The 21,529-nt window shown below is 30.5% G+C and overlaps 2 protein-coding genes and 1 long non-coding RNA gene across 7 annotated transcripts; 1 reads left to right on the plus strand and 2 right to left on the minus strand.

Moving 5' to 3' along the window:
- Nucleotides 1-1,035: 1,035 nt before the first annotated feature.
- On the minus strand, nucleotides 1,036-5,175 carry Uvrag (UV-resistance associated gene). Of its 3 annotated transcripts, XM_076319695.1 has the most exons (10): nucleotides 5,053-5,153; nucleotides 4,728-4,839; nucleotides 4,308-4,512; nucleotides 3,516-4,103; nucleotides 3,248-3,420; nucleotides 2,913-3,139; nucleotides 2,671-2,841; nucleotides 1,636-2,595; nucleotides 1,468-1,549; nucleotides 1,036-1,393 (listed from the first exon to the last, which is right to left on the minus strand). In XM_076319695.1, the coding sequence occupies exons 2-10, from the start codon at nucleotides 4,830-4,832 to the stop codon at nucleotides 1,202-1,204; spliced, it is 2,703 nt and encodes a 900-aa protein (XP_076175810.1). In that variant the 5' UTR covers nucleotides 4,833-4,839; nucleotides 5,053-5,153; the 3' UTR covers nucleotides 1,036-1,201. The 3 variants fall into 3 exon arrangements, with proteins under 3 accessions (XP_076175810.1, XP_076175811.1, XP_076175812.1); XM_076319696.1 differs by having other exon boundaries at nucleotides 1,468-1,534; nucleotides 4,728-5,175; XM_076319697.1 differs by lacking the exons at nucleotides 4,728-4,839; nucleotides 5,053-5,153 and having other exon boundaries at nucleotides 3,516-4,122; nucleotides 4,308-4,507.
- Nucleotides 5,176-5,684: 509 nt separating this feature from the next.
- Nucleotides 5,685-6,640, minus strand: LOC143151300 (uncharacterized). The gene is made up of 3 exons (XR_012993282.1): nucleotides 6,374-6,640; nucleotides 5,832-6,249; nucleotides 5,685-5,719 (listed from the first exon to the last, which is right to left on the minus strand). It is a non-coding gene; the product is annotated as an uncharacterized LOC143151300 (long non-coding RNA).
- Cyst (rho guanine nucleotide exchange factor 18 cysts) lies at nucleotides 5,932-19,614 on the plus strand. 3 transcript variants are annotated; one of them, XM_076320310.1, is made up of 19 exons: nucleotides 5,932-6,307; nucleotides 6,629-6,725; nucleotides 9,278-9,604; nucleotides 9,726-10,102; nucleotides 10,251-10,400; nucleotides 10,483-10,676; nucleotides 12,141-12,278; nucleotides 12,628-12,727; nucleotides 12,809-12,938; nucleotides 13,018-13,210; nucleotides 14,217-14,288; nucleotides 15,434-15,487; nucleotides 15,635-16,187; nucleotides 16,284-16,513; nucleotides 16,599-17,143; nucleotides 17,224-17,429; nucleotides 17,530-17,709; nucleotides 17,770-18,476; nucleotides 18,610-19,614. In XM_076320310.1, exons 2-19 carry the CDS (start codon nucleotides 6,686-6,688, stop codon nucleotides 18,851-18,853), a joined length of 4,440 nt encoding a protein of 1,479 aa, XP_076176425.1. In that variant the 5' UTR covers nucleotides 5,932-6,307; nucleotides 6,629-6,685; the 3' UTR covers nucleotides 18,854-19,614. The 3 variants fall into 3 exon arrangements, with proteins under 3 accessions (XP_076176425.1, XP_076176426.1, XP_076176427.1); XM_076320311.1 differs by lacking the exon at nucleotides 14,217-14,288 and having other exon boundaries at nucleotides 9,726-10,111; XM_076320312.1 differs by lacking the exon at nucleotides 14,217-14,288 and having other exon boundaries at nucleotides 5,933-6,307.
- Nucleotides 19,615-21,529: the final 1,915 nt, after the last annotated feature.

Consider the following 21,529-nt stretch of genomic DNA (forward strand, 5'->3'; position numbering starts at 1 on the left):
TTTCTGTTCTTTAAAAGTATTTCTATAATGCAATATACATTAGATATATACATATGTTGCATCACTATCAATAAACTGAATAAAAGAAAGTATTTATATACATTCAAATTTATCTTAGAGTAGTTATTATATGTGAAGTTAGTAATATAATGTTTTTAACTACAGTAAATAATAGTAATTGCATTATAAAACATATTTGATAATTTAGTAAAAAGCATATACTTACACTGGTATAATAAATTTATTATAAAATATGATATTGCTTCGTTTAAACATAGTAAATTTTGTAGTTTATCATTAAAAATATCTAATGCTTTTTTGTTTCCTTTATACTGTAATATTTTGTTAAGAAAGTTGCATAAATTCAGTACAGAAATTATCTTGTTAAGTAATAATTATTTCACTACTTTTGTTGGTCCTCTCATATGTAGTTTGAATAGATAATAGCATTTTATAACCAGAAAAGTAAAAACTATGTCTAAAAATTCAAATTGTATGTTACAATTATTAACCAAATACTATTCAACTTAATTATTTAAAGTATAATAAAATATATATACATAAGTCAACATAATTATTTTGTTTATACATAGAGGTATTAAAAGTACCAACTAGAAATATAAACATCACAATTAAAAAAATATAAAAGTACATTGATTTTGATTGTAGTAACATGTACAAAGAAATTCTTTCTTTTGATTAGCAATTTGATCAATAGATTTATGATATTATTTCATCAATATAAAGCACAATTAATATTGAATAATTGCACAACATATATTGCGCAAATGTGTGCAGCTAAATTTGTAAAATATGAATAATAATACTTGAAATATATTTATCGTGTCGCATCTCGAATTTTCATAAAATTTCAAAACTAATACAATGCAATTCTATAATAGATAGAATCAAACATTATAATTTGTCTATATCCTACTCTTCCTTTCAATTTCATATTCCCTTTTTTTATTAAATCCTAAATAAGCTATTTATTAAATAAATGCAAAATTTCATGTTTCAATAATTAAGAAAAAATGTATGAAGTTTTTTTTTTATTTCATATTTCCATGTAATAATTTAATAAATATCAATTCTAATTTTTCTATACAAATTGTCCATTGAAATGTTTGGGCATCTGGTATACTTAGATATCAACTAGTAGAGCAATAACAGTGTTGTGTTATATTCTAGAATGTAAATATTACAGACGTGGTTTCATTACTTTAAAACTACTTTTCTTATTGGCTAAAGCTTCAGTGAGTGCATACAAATTTTCCGAACTACGTCTAATAATGTCTATATATTCACTTGATACCTGAAAGTCACACTTATTTGTTTCATCATACGGATAACAGCCTGATTTCTGTGCTGTTTGTACTAATTCTGTTTCCACCTAAAATAATAAAAATAACAGTGTATCAGTAATGAAAAATAAGATTTCAACAAAAATTTACATGTGAAACTCACCATTGATTCTCTATTTGCATCATTATGGCACCAATTTTTAGAATGCAACGAATCTACTTTATCTTTCCTATAACAAAGAAAACTTATCGTCTATTTTATAACTTTTATGTGTCTATAGATATAAAACAATAAGAATTAATCATGTTTTCTTTTTTAGTAGAAACTTACTTCAATTCTGAGTTATATCGCTTTCGAATCATAGTTTCTTTTGATGATGGATACTCTTCTGGATAACTACAAGTGGAACTTGTCCTTTGTTTCTTTTTAGTTTCTTCGTCAGTACATAACACTATCTCGTCTAATGATAAGCATGATGTAGTAAAATGTCCCTTGTTGCATGTTGAGGTTCCTATAGAAACTGCACTATGTTCACGAATATTGTAACTTCTTTCACTGTCTGCCATTCTAAGATTATTACAATCTTGTGGAACTTCATTTTCTGAACTATAATCTTCACTATGTCTTCCGTTTTTTAGAGCATTATCTATAACGTCGTTGACATTTTTCAAGATTTCATTGGTAATTGAAATAGATTCTTCAATTTCGTCTTTTTTAATTACATTATTATCATTTAAACTATCGTCTTCATTTTGACTACTATTAAGTGCCATTTCGCAACTACTTACAGAATTTGAGCTTCTATTTCTTATGCTCACCGAACCTTCTAAACTATCTGCAGCATTAGTTGATTTAAAAACTGATGTAGGTATCATGATTTCAATATTACTTTCTATTGCACTTTCATTATTTACTTGAGTGCTGTCTTCGACATTTGTACCACTGATATTACTTAAAATAGCGTTATTTAAGGTTTCATTGCTACTATTACTTGACCTATCTTTTACTAGTACCAACGTTTTATTGTCAATGGCACTTTCTTCCGATTTACAAATCCGTTTTGATTGACTGCCTAAAACAAGGGACTGTACAGGCTTATCTAAACCTTGATCCAAAGAAAAGCCGAGAGAAGATTTTATACTCTTCAACTGACTCATAGATCGCGATGATCGATGACATTTTTCAAAAATTATTTTTTGTATTGGTGGTGTTAGTGGTACATTTTGTTTGTCATTTCCAACTTCAATATCCAAAGATGAAATAGAATATGTTCGTTTTGAATTATCCAAACTATAAAACATTTTCACAATTATAAAATATCTCACACTGATTGTGTTCAATAACAACGACAACATAGTTACATACTGTGATTGATTTGGTCTAATATTTATTAAGGTAGCTAGATTTGGAAGAGTTGCCCTTAGGTCTGTTGTTGGAAGGCCACAGTACCACCTCAATTGAGCTATATTTTTATTCAATAAATAAACAGCATAACGAAAGTGTAATTTATCCTTATTTCGAGCAAATAGTGGGAATCTGTAAATGTGATTATTAATTATATTATTACTCAAATACAAATTTAAAAGTAAATAAAAATAAAATCTTACTGCCTCTCATTGTCAGGTAGGTTTTCTTTGATATGATCTATAACTGTACTACGTGATCCATAATGTATAATAGGATATCGAGTGGGTATATTAAGGAAATTAGCAATCATTTGTGTGGTATGCGCAACAAATCCTAATGCTACAGCCACTTCGGTATCATTTGACAATTCTAAATCCTCGCTATCAGGTAAATGTACATTATGTATTCGAAATTTTCCATTTTCATCCTACTCAATAAAAATGTTATCAGAATTTGATTCTGACTAAGTTTTGATAATTAAAAACGTGGTTATACATTATTATATTTTCTATTTTACTTCATATTGCATATATACCTGAGAAATAGGGTATATTAAACTTAGTTCTGAAATTAATTGTCTCCTTCTGTGAGCAAGTTGATTACTCAATTGAACATATGTCTCTCTTGTATCTATTTGATTTTGTCGCCATTCGTATAATCTTTCTATATCTTTATTAAGTTCTCTGTACCTTTCCATCAAATCTAGACCTATAATACAAATAAATGTTTATCTTACAATTGTTTTACTTAAATTGTGATACATAACACAAAATTAATAAATAATATTATGTAATAACTGCTACCATAATCTTGATTTTCTTCCATGATATTAGAATGTAACTGAGTTAGTACTCTTAATTCTCCCATTTTCCTTGTTCTTTCTTCTTCTAATAATTTTGTTCTAAATCTAGCCATTTCTAATTCCTTGCGTATTTTTATTATCTCAGCTTTCTTCTCCTTATTTACCTTACGAGGTTGAAATAATCTATTTAATGAAGATTGAAAGTACTTTGGAGTATGGAAGTTATCTCCAGAAGCTATTTGCATTCTGAGTTTTTGCACTAATACTGTCTGGTGCATTAATTCCTTCATTGCAATTCTTAATCTGCTCAGATTATTCACAGTATAACTATCTTTTATTTCGTGGGTGTTGACTTTTATATGTAGATATCTTTTTAATTCAGGAGTTTCAATAAAACAATATACTGGTGTAAAAAAACCACCATGAAATTGAAAGATTAGAGAATTTTCTTTTAGTATAGTTTCTAAATTATTTGGTAGTTTTGGGCCCATGTATGCTAAGCCATTAAAAGATATGCCCCATGTAAATACAGTTACATCAGTCATCACATTATCCATAACCATCCTTTTCCATAGCCTTACAATAACCTCTGTTAAAGAATTTATACTCTGTACAATATAAATTTGAATAGGATAATAAATAAAAATTCTAGAATATTCTCAATTAAAAAGCCTTAAATATACCAATTTATGTATATTCAATTTACGAAAAACAAGTAGTTACAAAGCTTAAGGTTTAGTTATACCAGTGAATCATTAATTAAATTTAAGGTGTAATAAATTATAAAGCTTACCACTGGCAGTTGAATAACCGGTGGCATATATAATTGGTACTTCAAGACTTGACCACCTTGGATTTGCATTGTCAATTGTTTCACTTGTGTACAAAGGAGAAGACATACTTGTCCTATGTAAAGTATAATAAAACCAACAAACTTCGTTATTTGCACTTGCCTTTAAATTACATCCTATTATTTGTATAAGGTTTCTAAGCCTTAACTGAAAATTATATATAAAATAAAATTAATTAATATATCAATAAAATTATATAAAAATTTATTATTATTTCAAAATTGAGCTTGGCAACATGTTTTATTCATAAAAGATCAAATAAATTATCATCACTAATAATTACTATGCATTTATACTATATACATGGAAGTACAATTTTATTTAAATTAAACTTAAAATAATAATTTTATACAGATAATTACCTGTTGTGTAGCAAGAGGAAGCCAAGTCTTATATCGTGGAACAATACGAGGTTGTAGGGTTAAATCCAAATCTTTAACAACGTTTGTTCTCTCCGAAACCTCCATCGTATACCTTCATAATACCGCGTAAGTAATATCATTAAAGGATAAAATAAAACTGATAAAATACAATAACGCAGAAAACTATAATTAATATTCGGAATAGTAATGTATTTTCAGGTTATCTATATTGTTTCAAAATTTAAGTAAACAATGACAGACGATATTGAAGTGCAATTTTTTTCATTAATAAAATTTACATCTCATTATTATATCTTTTAATTACAGTTATTCTTCTTAATTATACATAAATTCGTTACAAGACACTGTCATTTTCCAAGTTTTGACAGTTCTTCGTATTGACACTAATATATTTCGATGTTCACAAGTTCTTTGACCAGATTTGTTCAGTACCGCCAAACGTTTAAATTTGAAGTTACTTTAATACTCTTACTATTCCTACAAAAAAAAACCCACCAGCATAATTTAAAGCATGCATATTACATACATTAAATACATTATTTAAATTACTTTACAAATAAGAATTATATTAACTGAAAACGTGACAAAAATATTTAAAGGTAACGTACACAAAAATTGTAAAATATTGTACAAATAAAAAAGTTTTTTTAAATCATGTTATCATTAGCGCCTGAGATGAACACTGGCACTTGATTCGTGTCGTATCATCAGAGCCTACACCAACCAACACCTGTTATTGTTTTTGACAGACGTTTGGGTTGGTGCAGGCGTTGGTAACATTTTTTGATTGAATATTCTTGCCATTTTCAAGGGAAAGTTACCAACTCCGGTCCAACAAGAACATCTGCTGAAGAACGCGCCTGATAGTTACTGTTATTTTTATAAAACCAGTGATTCCCAAATTATGTGACGGGGTGCTGTAATGAATTCGTAGGGCGCCGCGGGATGCTTGAAATTTTCAGAGAGGTTATCTATAAATATTGAAAACTTTTATTAAATGTATTTATAACGACTTCCAGTTTTTCAACCAGTAATAAATATTTATTAAGCATTAAGTTATTTAGATGTAAATTATGTAATTACTTAATATGATTAGGTACATTTTGTGACCTAAGACGCCGTGAAAACATTACTGAATAGTAAGTTTGTCGTGGTAAAATTGTTGAGCCACTAAAACTTCCTGAACAGAGAAAGTTTGGGAACCTCTGTTCTAAACGTTTCATGTGTATCACACCACACGCTACGATTTCTTAATGTATACACCTCGATTGTACAGTGTTATTCATGGGTGGAGTTCCTTATTCTGCTTATCCATATCTACACATTACACGATATTAGCTAGCGTTCCTGTATCATAGCCATAGTAACGAGTAGAGTGGGGGAAGCTCTGTAAGCTCTGGAGCTTATGTTGGACAGCACTGGGCTAGTACAAAATGGTCGACGTGCCTTGACTGCTTGATACAGATTGGCAGATGCAACATTTTGTTTCCCCATGAAGGAGCTACATGTAATAAAACACGTGTAATATTAATGGATTTATAGAAATTATTACACTTTAGGTACGTATCTTCTTCGATGTCGAGTAATACCTTTTAATAAACGAAATAATCAATTCGAGCGTTTACCTGTCAATACGGCTTCCTTTGGCAACAAAGTGTATACGTCGCCCCGATCAAAGTATAAAATACTATACGCATAATTGATGTTTTCTTTTTTAACAATGAATTTTAAATATATTAACCGCATTAGACCCTTTTTATTTGCTAATTTTCTCTTCGATTTTTCTGCATTAAGTTCATCCAGTTTTCGAGATTTTGTGAAATGTTTTCGAAGTAGTGAATGTAATTTAATGCTATTTAAAATGTTTACAAATGTTTCAGTTTCCGCTCTTGGAAAAATTAAACATTCCTTTAACCGTCGGAAATAAAACAAAAAAGATGGAGAAACGGCAGGAAATACTGGCTCCGTTTTCGTCTGGTAAGTTGCTACTAACACAAAGAACATTTCACTGACTACTTTATCTATCGATAATATATATGTTAATTGATATCTTTACTGTACACAATAAAATATTTAAAAATGAATGTAATATCCTTTAAAGTTAATATCCTGTCTATATTTCATTTATTAACATTTTATTTTCATACACTTTTATGTTGTACATGCACTCTTTCATATTTATAACCCATTAGAATATTACTATGTAGTGAAAATATACATTTCTATAAGTACTAACAATTGCTTAGTGATTCTAAGAAAAATATGTACATTTGTTGTTTTATTATCATTTACATAATAGGCATGTAGAATTATATTGGATGAATAATATAGACAATGATAATAAAAATATAATTTGAAGTAAAAATTTTTAGTGTACTTGATAAAAGTTTTACAACAAATTGGAATTATTATATAATCTATATTCTCCATGTAGATATCAGTAATATTAAGTAGCATTAGCATTATAACATAGACATCTTGAAATCTTTTTGCCTATTTTCATAATCTCTTAGAATGTTACACAGTTGTTAATTTACTGTAAGGCTAATTCTTCAATACTAATTCTTCAGTCTTCTCTGTAAGTTTGAATAGAATAAATGTTATACTATATGTAAATAGTTTTTTTTTAATAATTGAATATAACTTAGTATTCTTTTATTTTTAAGTTACTGTCAGGAAAATATTTAACTGTACTTACATAAATTTTTACCCTTTTTTGGAGAGTGTTTGAATCTTAAAGAGTTTTCTAATTTAAAACCTTTAAAAAAAAAACTTTCTAATTTTCACATTTAAAGAATGTATACTAAACTTGCACCTACAATTTTCATTGCAATAGATGTAATGCCATTATAAAATAAAATGAATAAAAAGGGTATTTCAATTTTTCTAAAATTATACAGTTTATTAATACTTCCAGACATTAGAAGCAATAAAAGTTAATTATTTAAAAAGTATTAGATGTATATATGTAGAGTAATTATGTATTATGAAAGCATGATCAATAAATATTTAAATAAATGTTTTATGTTATTAAGTGTTATTAATTATATATTAGAGATACAAATTTATTAAACAAAGAAAGTAAATATAAGAATTATAATATATTATCTTTTAATACAATCCCATTTAAATGCAAGTTTATTAAGGCTTACATATAGTAATTTATAAATAACGTATTTTGTTTCTTATTGCATATAAACAGAATTTTCACTATAGTAGAAATACAAAAAATTATCTTAAACTAATATAAAACTTATTATTATAATATAATAAGATTTATATCAGTTTTGAACAATAATTTAAAAAAAAAAGTAGAATTTAAATTCTACTTTTTAGTAGAAATATAACTATTTAAAACTTCGTGAAAATAGAATTTAAATCTAAAAATGATTCAATTAGCATTTGATAAATTATTGAAAAAACACTATTCCAAAAGAAAAGTCACAAATACAGAGGCAAGAGATGAATTTACCAAAAAGGGTGGTAGTAAAGGTATTAGATTGAAGGTTGGAGGTCGGTTAAGGATCGGGGGTGCACGGAGGTGGGGTGGCACGCGCGGACCAACGGATCAATTCGCGCTCGGGAGCTACGGGGAAAAGCAACAGTGTGTCTACCCCCTGCTTCCTGGAAAAGTACTTGGCACGATTCGAACGCATATACTTATTCTTAATACGAGGATGACAATAAACGGCTCATCGAGTCATCGTGTAGGTAAAATAGAATATGATTGTTGATAGAACATCTTCATCAAGAGTAATCATTAAAACCTTGGTGTTTTTGTATAAGTTTATTGACGCGTATACTACCTTTCTTCGATGAATTGACCGTATAACTGTTTGATTATATATAACAAGAGGTTTGTTTGATTAACCGAGATAATAAGATTAAAAAAGTTTATTTTACTCTTATCAGTTGTTAACCAACGTTAGATCGATTCAAGTTAAATATCCTTACGCCCAAAATTGCAAGAACCGACGGACGACCTTGGATTATCCCTGACCGATATTAACGCGGCAAGATAAAATCACAATTTTAAGTTTTCCTATTTTTTATCGATATAAAGATCGAAAACATTTGTTTGATATTAACGCTCGTATGTTTGTGAGGTAGAATTTGCAGATACGTGCCATGGAACATTTTGACCTGATTTTCATTGAATATGTCTTTATACATTACTATGACATGAGAGCGGAAGGCTGTTGCGATTGTCGGGAGCAGGTCCTATTTATTCCCTCTGCAGTCAATAGGCGCGAGGACATTTGGATATTGGTTTTCTCATATCTCGATGCAGTTTACGAAATGCGACATTCCTTGTTGCACGCGAGTCTCGTATTTTTTGAAACATAAGGCTATCTTATAATCTTTTCTTCATTATTTAAATAATTTATTTTATAATGCATAATTTCTTATTTTTATTACTTATTATTCAATCTGACTACTAGATATTTTAAAATCACAAATTCAGTTTCATTGTACTTTTGTTAGATAGTTATAATTAAAAATAACATTTGTTTTCAATCTATTTGTAGATGAGTGTCCAAACAGTGGGGAGGATAGTGAAGAAGATGTAATAACTGATTATTTGGGATCATCGCATTCTGATTGCGATCGTATACCTCTTATCAATGGAGATCTTGGCAGTCTAAATCTACGTGGAAATATAATTGCTGGATCTGGCTACACCAAAGACAATACAGAGAAAACGGCTATCACTATGTCTGAAGGGACTGATGAACAACAGCAGCACCCACTGCTTACACTCGGCTCTAACATTCAAACTCAGCCTAATCCTTTGGTGCCAATTATTAGTGTCACACCTCACTCGCCTAGTCTTGCTAAGAACTACCCTGTCTTGGGTAAATTTCTTTGGTTTTTGATCTATGTAACATAATGCGTTACAATGCACTGAACTGAATTCCAATTGATATTAGAAAATTTTGTGCTTTTGTGGTTAACAATTGGTTTACCTCCTTGCAGAGGACAACTTACAACATTTGCATGAAATCCACGATTGCATTCAACGTATGAGAGATCTGACATTGAACAACTGGGGAGATAATCATCGCACATCCCATAATGATGTACCACAACGTTTAACTTCATCATGTCCTTCTCTGTGTCCTTTAATTTCACTTGAGATTGCACCACGTTCGAGTAATAATGATACAGGATCTGATCCAGATCTCCTTGCTAACTGCTCCACCAATAGTTCTCCTACACATTTTCCATCAGTAGGTCCTCGTTCACAGAATGCACAAGGTATTGACAGAAGACGCAGTTGGACTGACTTGGAGGATACTCGATGTGGGCGTCGCAGATATTCTGGGCAAAATCATCTGCAAGCGCAGAACATGGTTAATATTGTATGATACATTTTTAAACAAATATAGTATAGTTGCACATTTGTAGCATGGATATGATTGCTTTTTTTATTTTGCTTCATTAAAGCTTTTTGTATTTTTTGTTACTACAATATTGAATGTTTATCCATTACAATTTCAGCGACAACGCAGTATTAGTTTAAGTAGCCTAGACAGTGAAATGGACATAGAATTACATGGAAAACCTTGTACCAGACCTGTAGGAGTCGGTAATCGCGCATGCAGATCACAAGCAAGCACTCACTCTCTTAATGAAGCTGATCTCGTACAGGTAATTTAAAGGATGCTTACATTAACAAACTCTTTAAATGTTTTGTTTGCAATAAAATACACTGAAAATTTGTTTGTAACAGAGTGAATATCAGAAGATAGTTACAAAACGATTCAAAGGTAGTCAAAGATTAGCAGAAAGTAGTGGTTTAATGCCTGGTGTCGCAGGCTCTCGTTTGCCTCTCCAGAAATCTATTTCTACACCTTCAATTGTTACACCTCAAGTTAATGCTCACTTAGCAGAGTCTGTAACTAGGACAACACCATCACTTACAGCGTAAGTTAATTAAGTATATTTTTAGATCGTAAAGCTAGATCAATAATCAATACACAAGTAGTATATATTTCATTTTCTTCAACAGTTTGTTACATGAAATTTTATAATTAATTTTATTGTTTTTCTTTTTTATTTAATAAATACTGAATAAATTAATTTTTTTATCTAAAATGTTAGACAAGTATTCAGTAAATTTGTGTTTAGTAATAACTTTAATATTAATTTTAATTTTATATCAAACTTATCTGACTGATATTAAAACTTCAACATCATTTGTAATTTATGAAGTAGTATTGTAATTTTGATGATCTAGCCTGCGATCTTTATATTGCACCATATAGGGTGGCCCACTAATAATGATACAACAAGGAAGGACGATTTTATGTGAAAAAATAAGTCGACAATATAAAGCTTACAAAGCTTTATTTTCGAGAAAATTTTTTGCAAAATTTTGTTGTTGTATTACTATTTTATTATCTTTTCTTTTCGACTATTGGTTTCTACGAACAGGTAGAAAGTTTAGTCATCACAGTGATAAGTTACAGTAATCGAAAATGCGTGGATATGTTTCTTGTGTTGGAAGCTTGTAATAAGAACGTATTTATGAACGTCATCCCGATAGACACGTGATTCGAAGAGTAAAATAAACTCTCTTTTCGTTCATTGTACTATTATGGATTACACTGCAAGTGACAAGAAATCAATATTGCATATAATATTAATGCTATTTGTAAACTACATATGATCCTTTAAATGCATGTCTACCAGAAGAATATTCGAAGTCAATTTTTTCAAAACCAAAAAAAATCAAAGAAAAAATTTTATTGTACATTTTCAACTCATTTTTTCCCTTAGAATCACTCCTTTCTCAATTGTACCATAATTATTGAAATACCCAGTATATAAGTAGTACATAAAACAATGCACATATTTCATGTACATATTGTATTTGAACATTAATTTTTAAATTTACATCTAAAAATATAAATGCATGACTTATTAATATGTTCAAAACAAATCTAGAAACTTGCGTACATTTAAGAATGCTTGCATCAATTTGTATCATGTAGATAAAACTATTTAAGCATGATTGCACTATCTATTACTATATTTAAGATTTAAGATTTTCAATTTTTAAAAATCAAAGTGTATTTATATGAAAAACAAAGGGCTAATCTTTATTTAAACTATCCAAATTTTTTAATTATTAAAAAGTTTTGATTTTTACATTCAGTGTATTTGATAACATCATTTTTATTTGAATTTCAATTCAAATTTAAACTTTCTCATTCATTTAAATGGTTTTTCCTATATTCTAATTAACTTACACCTTTATATCTTTATAACGCTTTTATATCTCGGTGGTACACCACGCGAGAATATCTGATTTGCAATATCTTTTACACAATAGTCGCATACTTTGTGTTTGTACTTGACAATTTCCTACCATCCTGCATGGTACAGCCGTCATGAAAGAAACGAAAAGGGTAGTGGAAGCGAGACTGAAACTGAGGACCTTCATCCAGCAAACAGCCATGATTTCCATGAAGATAGGGAAGGCACTCCAAATGCTCAAATATCTCTTGATGAATTACTGACTGAGTAAGTATTCTATATTTTCAATTTTTCATTTATGTGCAATATATACTGCTAACAACATACAAGGGAAAGTGGCTGGTTTGTATTAGCTTAATCGCTAAAAATTTTCTTATACTATATACATATGATAATAATACTGGAATACTACTAAAATTCTTCTCTGTGTATTATATTTCTTCATGAAGTGCTTAGTAATGTATGTATTTAGTTATAATTTAGTTATACATTGATCAGTTTTTGTGAATACACCATAGTAATGCTTGTAGATTTTTGCTGCTGCAATAATTTCTACATTATAAATTTTGATGACATTTTTTACAAAATGATTAAAATATATAATTTCAATTTTTAGTGGAACAACACAGTGGAATAGTGGAACAGTATATGATGATGATCATCATTCAGAGAAAACTAGAAGAAAACGAGGTTCAATTTTCTTTCGTAAAAGAAAGGTAATAAAATTATGCATTGTAGATGTTTTAAATATGTGAAATACGTCATAAATAATTTTAAAAATTGTAATGATGTTACAGGATAAAAGTGGTAAAAAGACTAGTCTACAGCAGCATTTATGGGCGACAATAATGGCAGGATCTCAGGGAAGTTTATTATGTGATGTTTGTATGAAACAATCAACAAATAAGCCACTTCTACATTGTGACAGTAAGAAGCAATTGATATACTATTATATTTTTACATATTTTGTAAATTAGATAAAAATGTAATTTTTTTATTATGGCAGATTGTGGAGTATCTGTACATCAAAGTCAAGGATGTAAAGATCAACTAGTGCTAGAATGTATTAAGTCGAAACATCATTCTAGCAAAGTTACTACCAAACCTGCATCGAACATATCCGCAATTTCGAGTAGCTGTAATGTGAAAAGAGGATCTACTGCGTCATTGCCTCTAGCAACTTCATCTGGAAGTGGAAGGTAAATAACTTGTACTATGGAGATTTTAGATTTTCTGCATTGGATCTGCGTATCTGTGGTTCAAGATTCGCACGCACTTGGCATGGCTAGGCCTAAACTTGGAGTTTCTAATAAACTCCTCTTATTTGCAATATAAGTAATGTATAAGTTAAAAAATACATACGCATATTTGCGCTCAGCAAGGAATTTCAATTTTTTTTTTTGCTTTTTAGAATTTTTATAAAAAAGTATTATTTGATATAAATAATTGAACTCAATCATTTGTCATTATTTATTACTTAATAATGCAGTATAGTAAACTATTGAAAAATAATTTAATCTATCAATACTTATAAATATTTACCAAACAAAATGATTACATTTCATATTTGACTCTAAAAGGCTTTATTGAATTTTTTATATGTAGTACAAAAAATGACTAGTTAGAAGGGGTATTGTATCTGCTTATTATTCAGAAGCTTTGGCTGGCTCAGAAGCTTATTATTTCTAATTAATTTTGCAATTTAGCCAATAGTATGGCAAGCTTCAGCGTGTTTATCCTAGCGTCTCTAACATTACTGATAAAAACTTTTGCATATACATGATGATACATGGTAATATATCAAATATTACACCTAAACTTCTTCAAACATTCTAGTAATGCTCATGTAAAATTAACATAAACTATAACCGTGATATTAACAGACAGTAATAGCAATTATAAATCAATAATAATTTATTAAGTCACTAATAAAAGACAATATACAGATATATATTGTGGAAAAGTTTATAATACTAGACAAGTTGATAATATTCTTCCGTAAAAATGATATTTACGTGTGAAAAGGTGTGTAATGAATAATTTATACGTAAAAGTTGAAAAACGTAATAGAATAAGAAAAATGAAGATGGAGGGGAAACAAAAGGCAAAATGAAGTTTCCCTAATGCAGTGTGTGCTTTTTCCTTTCCCCGTGCATTCCCTCTCGTGCATCTACGACAAACCGATCGATTGTTCGGCGATTAAAGGGAAATTAACAGCAAGAAAGCCATGACAAGTTACAGCCCTTGGCGGCGAGTTGCTACTAAGCTCGGAGTCAAGTAAGTTTCAGATATCTGATGTGTTCCTCCTATTCTGTCGAAGCGTTCGTACGTTTCTGTTCGTGTATCAATCCTACACAATAGTAGGATGGCCCACGTCTATCGTTCCTCGATTCTTTTCTCGCACACATTGTCCAAACGGCGATTGAATTGCCTCTTTGTGTTGTACTGGAAGAGACATCACCTTACCCCTGCCTATGCTTCTGATATGCTTGCTTCTATAATTTATGTTCATTCAAATAAGCTCACAGTTATCCAACAGTCAAACATTTTCTTCATCGAGCATTATCAGGAATGAATATCATATGCAGTAATTCTGTGTTTTCAATTGATTGGATTTTTCTATTACCTTCTTTTTTGACTATTTCTTCATATTAAGAATTTGTAGCCCTGTTTACAACTTCTTCTATGTTTCTAAATGTATTTCTCAACTCATAATTAGCATTTTTCATTTGTATAAAATATCATTTTGTGAAGACATTGATAACAAAATTTTGGGTCGGGTTGGGAAAATAATTTATTACTACAAGTAAACGGCTTAAATATTGTATCTTGACAAATTTTGATACTGAACTAATGTAGGAATGGGTATTTCAACAGCTTGAAACTTTTATATGCAGGAGATACCCCACCCGACCTGAATATAAACATCTCTTTTGAACATATATCTATCATCAATGACCTTCTTGTTTATTCTGTAAATTGTTAAGTCCTGTTTATAGTAATTTTAAAGTCCCATTTGTAGTTGAACATGATTGGCATCTTTAAACACTTTGATGAAGCAGTTACGAAAAACTGTAATTCCAATATTTAACAGTTTTCCTTAGACATAGGCTTCATTGATTTATGCAGGTGATAATATAATTACATACATACATCATTGTGCACACGTATATATTTTCCCAAAACAAAACTTAGGTGCTGCTTTGCAGATTATGTTTATATAGAAGGTAATATTAAAATAATAGTAAACATACTATAATTTGTCATATTCATATGAGTAACTAGTATATTATAATATTTAAAAAATATATTAAAACCGTGGAAGTAAACCCAATTTTAATATTGCGGATTTCAAAAGAATATATTTTTTTTGCAATAAAAATATAAATATCCTAATGTATAAAATTACATTTTTCTTTCAGTCAAACAATAAATGAAGAAAAAGATGGGGATGGACAACATCGTGATATATCCAGGTTTGCACATATTTTTGTTTAACATTTTTTAAGTAAATTTTGTCAAATTAGAAGTCATTAATGTAACTTTATGTAAACTCTTTACTTATTATAATTTGTATATACTAAAATTACTGATTAATAAGAGCGTTTATTAAAATATTTTAGTGGTTGGGAAGAATTTGACTTTGGAGATGACGCTCATCAATTTACTGTTGGCGATCTTGAAGGTCTAGATCCTGAGTTAGGTCTAGCTAAAGAAGAACCTGATTCTTGGAGCGCTGCCATTGGACATAGCGTAGCATTACGACTTGTTGATAATTGCGAACGAAAAGTAAAAAGACAAGAACACATTTACGAATTCGTCCTTACGGAGAAACATCATTGCTTAGTACTTCTTGCTATGGAAAGAATTTTTGCGGAAGGTCTTCGACGTCACTTTCGTTTGAGTCAACAAGATCTAGAACGCATGTTTCCCCGACTACGCGACCTCATCGATATTCATTTACGATTTCTACAAAAATTACGCAAACGACAAAATTCAAGCCCTGTTGTTCCTACAATTGCTGATATACTTGTTGATCAGTTCTCTAGTGAAAATGCCCAACGTATGAAGAGTGCCTATGGAGAATTCTGTAGTCGTCATAGGGATGCTGTTGAAGCTTATAAATATTATTTGCATCATAATCCTCGATTTGCCCGGTTCGTGCGTCAATGTCAGGTAGCTGTAATAATACAGTATTAATATATAGTTCTTGTTTATTTTACTTTTCCACATAATAACATATAAACAAATATTTCATTAATGTCTGTGTAGTCGCGTCCTTTGCTAAAAAAGAAAGGAATTCCTGAGTGCATCCTGTTTGTTACTCAGCGTTTAACAAAATATCCGCTGCTGGTTGAACCACTTATAAAAACGGGTATTGTACAGGAAGAAGGTGAAGATTTACGCAAAGCTTTAGTGCTTGTTAAAGACATTTTAGCAGATGTGGATGCTTGTGTAGCTGATAAAGAAAGAGAAGATAGAAAACTAGAGATCTACAATAAGTAAGAAAATGATATATTTTATTGAATACTTTTGGTCTGCTTCCAATTAATATTAACTGCAAACGATACGATTATTTTTGTTTAGGATTGATGCAAAATCCTTTGCAACATATCGTGGTGCCAAATTCAGGAAGTCAGATATCATGGCGTCTAATAGAATTTTGAAATTTGAAGGTACTGCATACTTAATGCAAGGTCGTGGGAAAATGACTGCCATCGTAGTGGTTGTTCTTTCTGACATATTATTTTTCCTGGCCGAAAGGGATCAGAAGTATGCATTTTTTGTGCCTGACAATAAGGCTGGTATAGTATCGCTTCAAAAGTTACTAGTACGTGAAAAGGCGGGTCAAGAGTCTAGAGGAATCTATTTAATAAGTAGCAATCCAGCTGAACCTGAAATGTTTGAGCTGAAAATTCAAAAACCCAAAGATAAACAGTTGTGGATTCAAGCAATTAGATCGGCAGTAGAAGCTTGTCCGCAAGAACCTGAAAATGAAACTGATGCGCTAACTGAAAATAATAGTAGTAATGAATTTAGAGATACACGTTCATCTTCTATATCACTACTTTCTGCCGAGGAAAGGCAGCGTCTAGTTAAAACTAAAGAATCACATATTCTGAAAATAGTTGGTATGTATGATGTTAATTACATATTTTTATTAAAACTGGATTACATTATTAATAGTAGTTGTCTTTCATTACACAATTAGCTGAATTGCGAAAAAAAGATGCTGAGCAGGCACTCTTGCTTGAAGAAAAAATCAATCTACAAATGCAACTTTTACATGCGGCAAACATTTGGAGCGGAAATGAATGTAGCGACAATGAAAGAATAGAAAAAGTTGAGAAAGAAATTCCAGATTATACTAGACTGGTTCATAGCGAAGGGACTGATACTGCGCAATTATGGCAGGAGGTTATAACTTTTACTGTTATTATATGTTTTCAAAGTAAATTATAATTCTATAAATAACATATAAACGAAAATTTATAAAAAGGAATATTTGTCATTGTAGGTGGTTGTAGCTGTGCAAGAAGCAACAAGACTTGCTAGTTCGTTATCTTTTGGTGCGGGTGGTGCTACTCTTTCAAGAAGTCTAAGTTCTGCAGGAGAACGACATAGTGAGGCCTATATTCCACCCGCTCTTTGTGTTCCACGAAGAGCTGAAACATTTGCGGGTTTTGATCATAACAAAGTAAATAAATAAATTTATCTCTAGTTAAAGTCAGTGTACTAACCAATTTTCTTTTTGTAGGAAAAATATCCGTTACGAGATTCTGTTGCGATTCATTCGGTAATTTCTCTTCCAAAAGTTGGTGAATTTATGAAAGAGAGTCCAGACGAAAAAGAAAATCAGGATTCGGAAACAAATAAAGATCAACAGTGGGCAGCAATTCGTTTGTCTCACCACGTTTATACATTGCTCTGTATAATTAGTAATCAGATGACGACAATCGATAGCTTACAGGCTCAATTAGCTGCGTGTAAAGAAGGAAGTATGGGTAAATCAAATAATAGACCTAATCCAAATCGTCAGTTAGAAGAGTTACGTAACTTACAAGATCAATTAAGTCGAGAGAAAGCAGCGTTTCGAGTCGCATCTCAACAAGAACAGAAACAACTGGAAGAAGAGCGAACTGAATTGATAAGACAACGAGAACAACTGGCGGCGGAACAGCGAGACGTAACACAACAACGAGATCAATTATACCGACGTCTTGAGGCATTAGAACGACAAGGAGTGACGTTAGTTGCAGGGTCTACACCTGGTTCTGCGACTATTCATTTATCTCATATGACTCAGGGCACTGATACAGTGCAGTCAAGAAAATCACAGCCGGATGCTAAACGAATACCACTAAATTTAATTAGCGCTACTAATCAGCAGAAAGTGCAAAGTAATCTTCCAGTGAAACAGCAGTTGCCTTTAAAACTTGCTAGCGGAAGCAACAATAACACTAGGTATAAACAAAAGTATAAATAATATATTATAATAATATATTTGGAAATCGTATGATTATTTAAAATACTAGCTTTTCGATTACAAATATTAAAATATAGTCTAGTAATCATTTTCTTACTGTACAAATAACAGGAGTGGAGGCACAAGTAACAATAGTCCAGATCGACATTCGCGAACAGGAAGTAGTCCGGCAATTGTCACTGGTTCGACGTATTCTTCCCCCGAATTGGGTAACAGTCATGCTAGTACAAGTCAAATTCATTCCTCGAATCGTTCGTTGCGAATAACACGATCTCCTCCAGAGTATTCGCTTCAACAGCAACATCAACGAACTGAACTGCAACAACCTTTGGAAGAGGAGGTAATTTTTTTCTGACGATTCTTTCGTTTTGGTCGAAAGCATTCTCGATCCTCGCGTTCTACAACTGGCGAAGCTACTCCGACTTCCACACTAACTCCTTCACGAAATCAATCAAAAGATGCTCAACCTAGGAGCCGTGTAAAGTCATTTTGACTTTCAACATTTTCTCGGTAATAACACTGAGTTATCATTTTTAATATTTCTATTTTTTAATATTCCAGTGTTACTTCCAATTCTCCCTTATTCGTTTTTAATTTATATACACTTTTCTCTGGGTCTCTTCCATTCTTGTTTTCACTTACTCCCTTTTACTTGTTTATTCCCTTTTTCTCTTCTTTTAATTTTGTCTTTCTTTTTCATTACTTGGTGACATTTTTAATCATGTTGTATACCGAAATGCAACATGATATAAGTGATGCATTTAACATGCCCATAATAATGGCATTACTGTCAATAAAAACATACATATTATTATCGATAAATCGACAAAGGATAATGTTACTTTTCAACTGCTACTGAGGGCAATAATATAATTTGTATGCAAAATCTCATGAAACCTACCATAAAAAAGAATACATATAAAATATGTGAACTTATAAAAAGATAATGATTAGTACTCAGAAATGTTTGTGCAAAAAAAAAGTATTGAAAGGGTCGTCTTGATGAGATAGATCAGTCGATCTTGTTGAATTCTTGCTCGTTATGTTATTAAGCTGACTGACAGTTTTAGAGACATGATTTTAGACGAATCTTTTAAGCAAATCTGTTGCTACTTGCTGAAAAATGCAAAATAGAGAAATACATTATATTAGGAATTCATATACATGGATATGTATATATACTTTTTCATGGCATATGTATGACGTTATGTATACGTATGCAAATGGAAACGTGCAAAAGGATATGCGTGCATATGAATGAAAATAATAATGTACGTATAAGTATACGCGTACAACTTCATTTTACCAAGAATGTACATGTGTGCACTTGTAGGTGCGTATGCACGTATGTGTATGAATGCGTGAGTGACTGCGGTAGCTATTCTTATACAATAACTTTAAAAGTATTTTAATACGTGCTAAAACACGTACAGGTAAGATCTATTATTAACAATGATGAATCGCTATTGTGTGTGCCAAGCCACAAATCGAAGTCGTTAATTTTCCAGTATCATTACATCATTCCTTTAACAAAAATAATCGTTTACTCCTAATTTGAGTTAAATAAACAGCAATTCAAGTAGGATTTATATTTGATATTTTACTTCGAGATTTTTCACTGCCATTATTGTTACTCTGCGACCTTTTTTTTAATTATCTACAAGTTATTTTATTTATTGCATTATGTAAGATCAGTGATATTTCTCGATTGTCTAAAGTATTTTATTTATACGAAGGTTTTTTCAATGAACAAAGCTTTCGAGTGTTTGTGGAACTGGAACCTGTTTCAGAGAAAGTATTACTCAAAATATGATCATACTGCACGTTTAAAATATTAATTATATTACTTCATCTTAATTACTAAGACAAAAATTATATTTGAAACTTAAATATTTTAGGATAGCATGGTCAAAATAAATAGTCATCTTGGAAACTTGACTTGAAAATGTAGATTGTTATTGTAAAATCAGAATTTTTGTTTTGATATACAACACACACGCGCATATATGTATATATACACATATACATATCGCACGTGTTTGCTTCACAAGTGCTGTAGCGTGCAATATGATCGAATAAAGAACAGCGTCGTCGAGGCACGATGATAAAACATGTGACTAATTAATTTATCTTCATAAGGAAACATAAGTAACACTATCAGCTCGTCTCAATCAATCGTGGTGACAATAGTTCTAAAAAGTATTTCCATAAGATGTAAAGTATGAAAAAAATAATTAACGAGTTCTTACAAGTCTATTACTAAAAATGCCGAGCATATATCAGCTCATAAATAATATTGTTTTACTTGTTAGTAGCCTTCATGGATGAGTGTTCGACTTCATTTCAAGAACACTTAATACAAATTAAACTGTTCTTAATATCATAATGCTTATTATAAGGAAAACATGAAACATATGTGAAAAGTAAGTTTTAACATTAAAGCGTAATTCCAAAAAATCATTCCAGATAGATATTTAAATACACACGTATATACATACATACATACATATATATATATATATATATATATATATATATATATATATATATATATATATATACACATATACTATTTATATATATGTATATATAATATATATGTATTATATATATATATATATATTAAAGAATCTATTCTTTATATATATTAAGAACGTTCCACTATGTAAAATGTAGCTCGATACAATTAAAGTTCGTTGTTATTAAACATTTTCTTTGTATAATGAAGTCGCACACCATCTTCAGGGTAACGCGAAGAATCAAATTGGAATAACAACTAAGGAGTAGTACGGCGGCCTACGTGCGTCTCGTGGCATCCACGATGTTTGATGTCACCTGACAGCATAAGTTTAAGAAAGGATATAAAGAATTCTTAGCAACGCGGTTTTCCACGTTTTAGTGAATCTTTATGTCCCTGCTGCTCATGGGAAGTATTTTTGTACGTTTACTCTGTACCTACTATTTTACTCTAAAACTATATTTACTGTTATCATTGTGATACTCGCTACTGCGATCGTCTTTGGAAACGTTA

This window comes from Ptiloglossa arizonensis, chromosome 9 (genome assembly GCF_051014685.1).
Source record: "Ptiloglossa arizonensis isolate GNS036 chromosome 9, iyPtiAriz1_principal, whole genome shotgun sequence".
Lineage (NCBI taxonomy): Eukaryota > Metazoa > Arthropoda > Insecta > Hymenoptera > Colletidae > Ptiloglossa > Ptiloglossa arizonensis.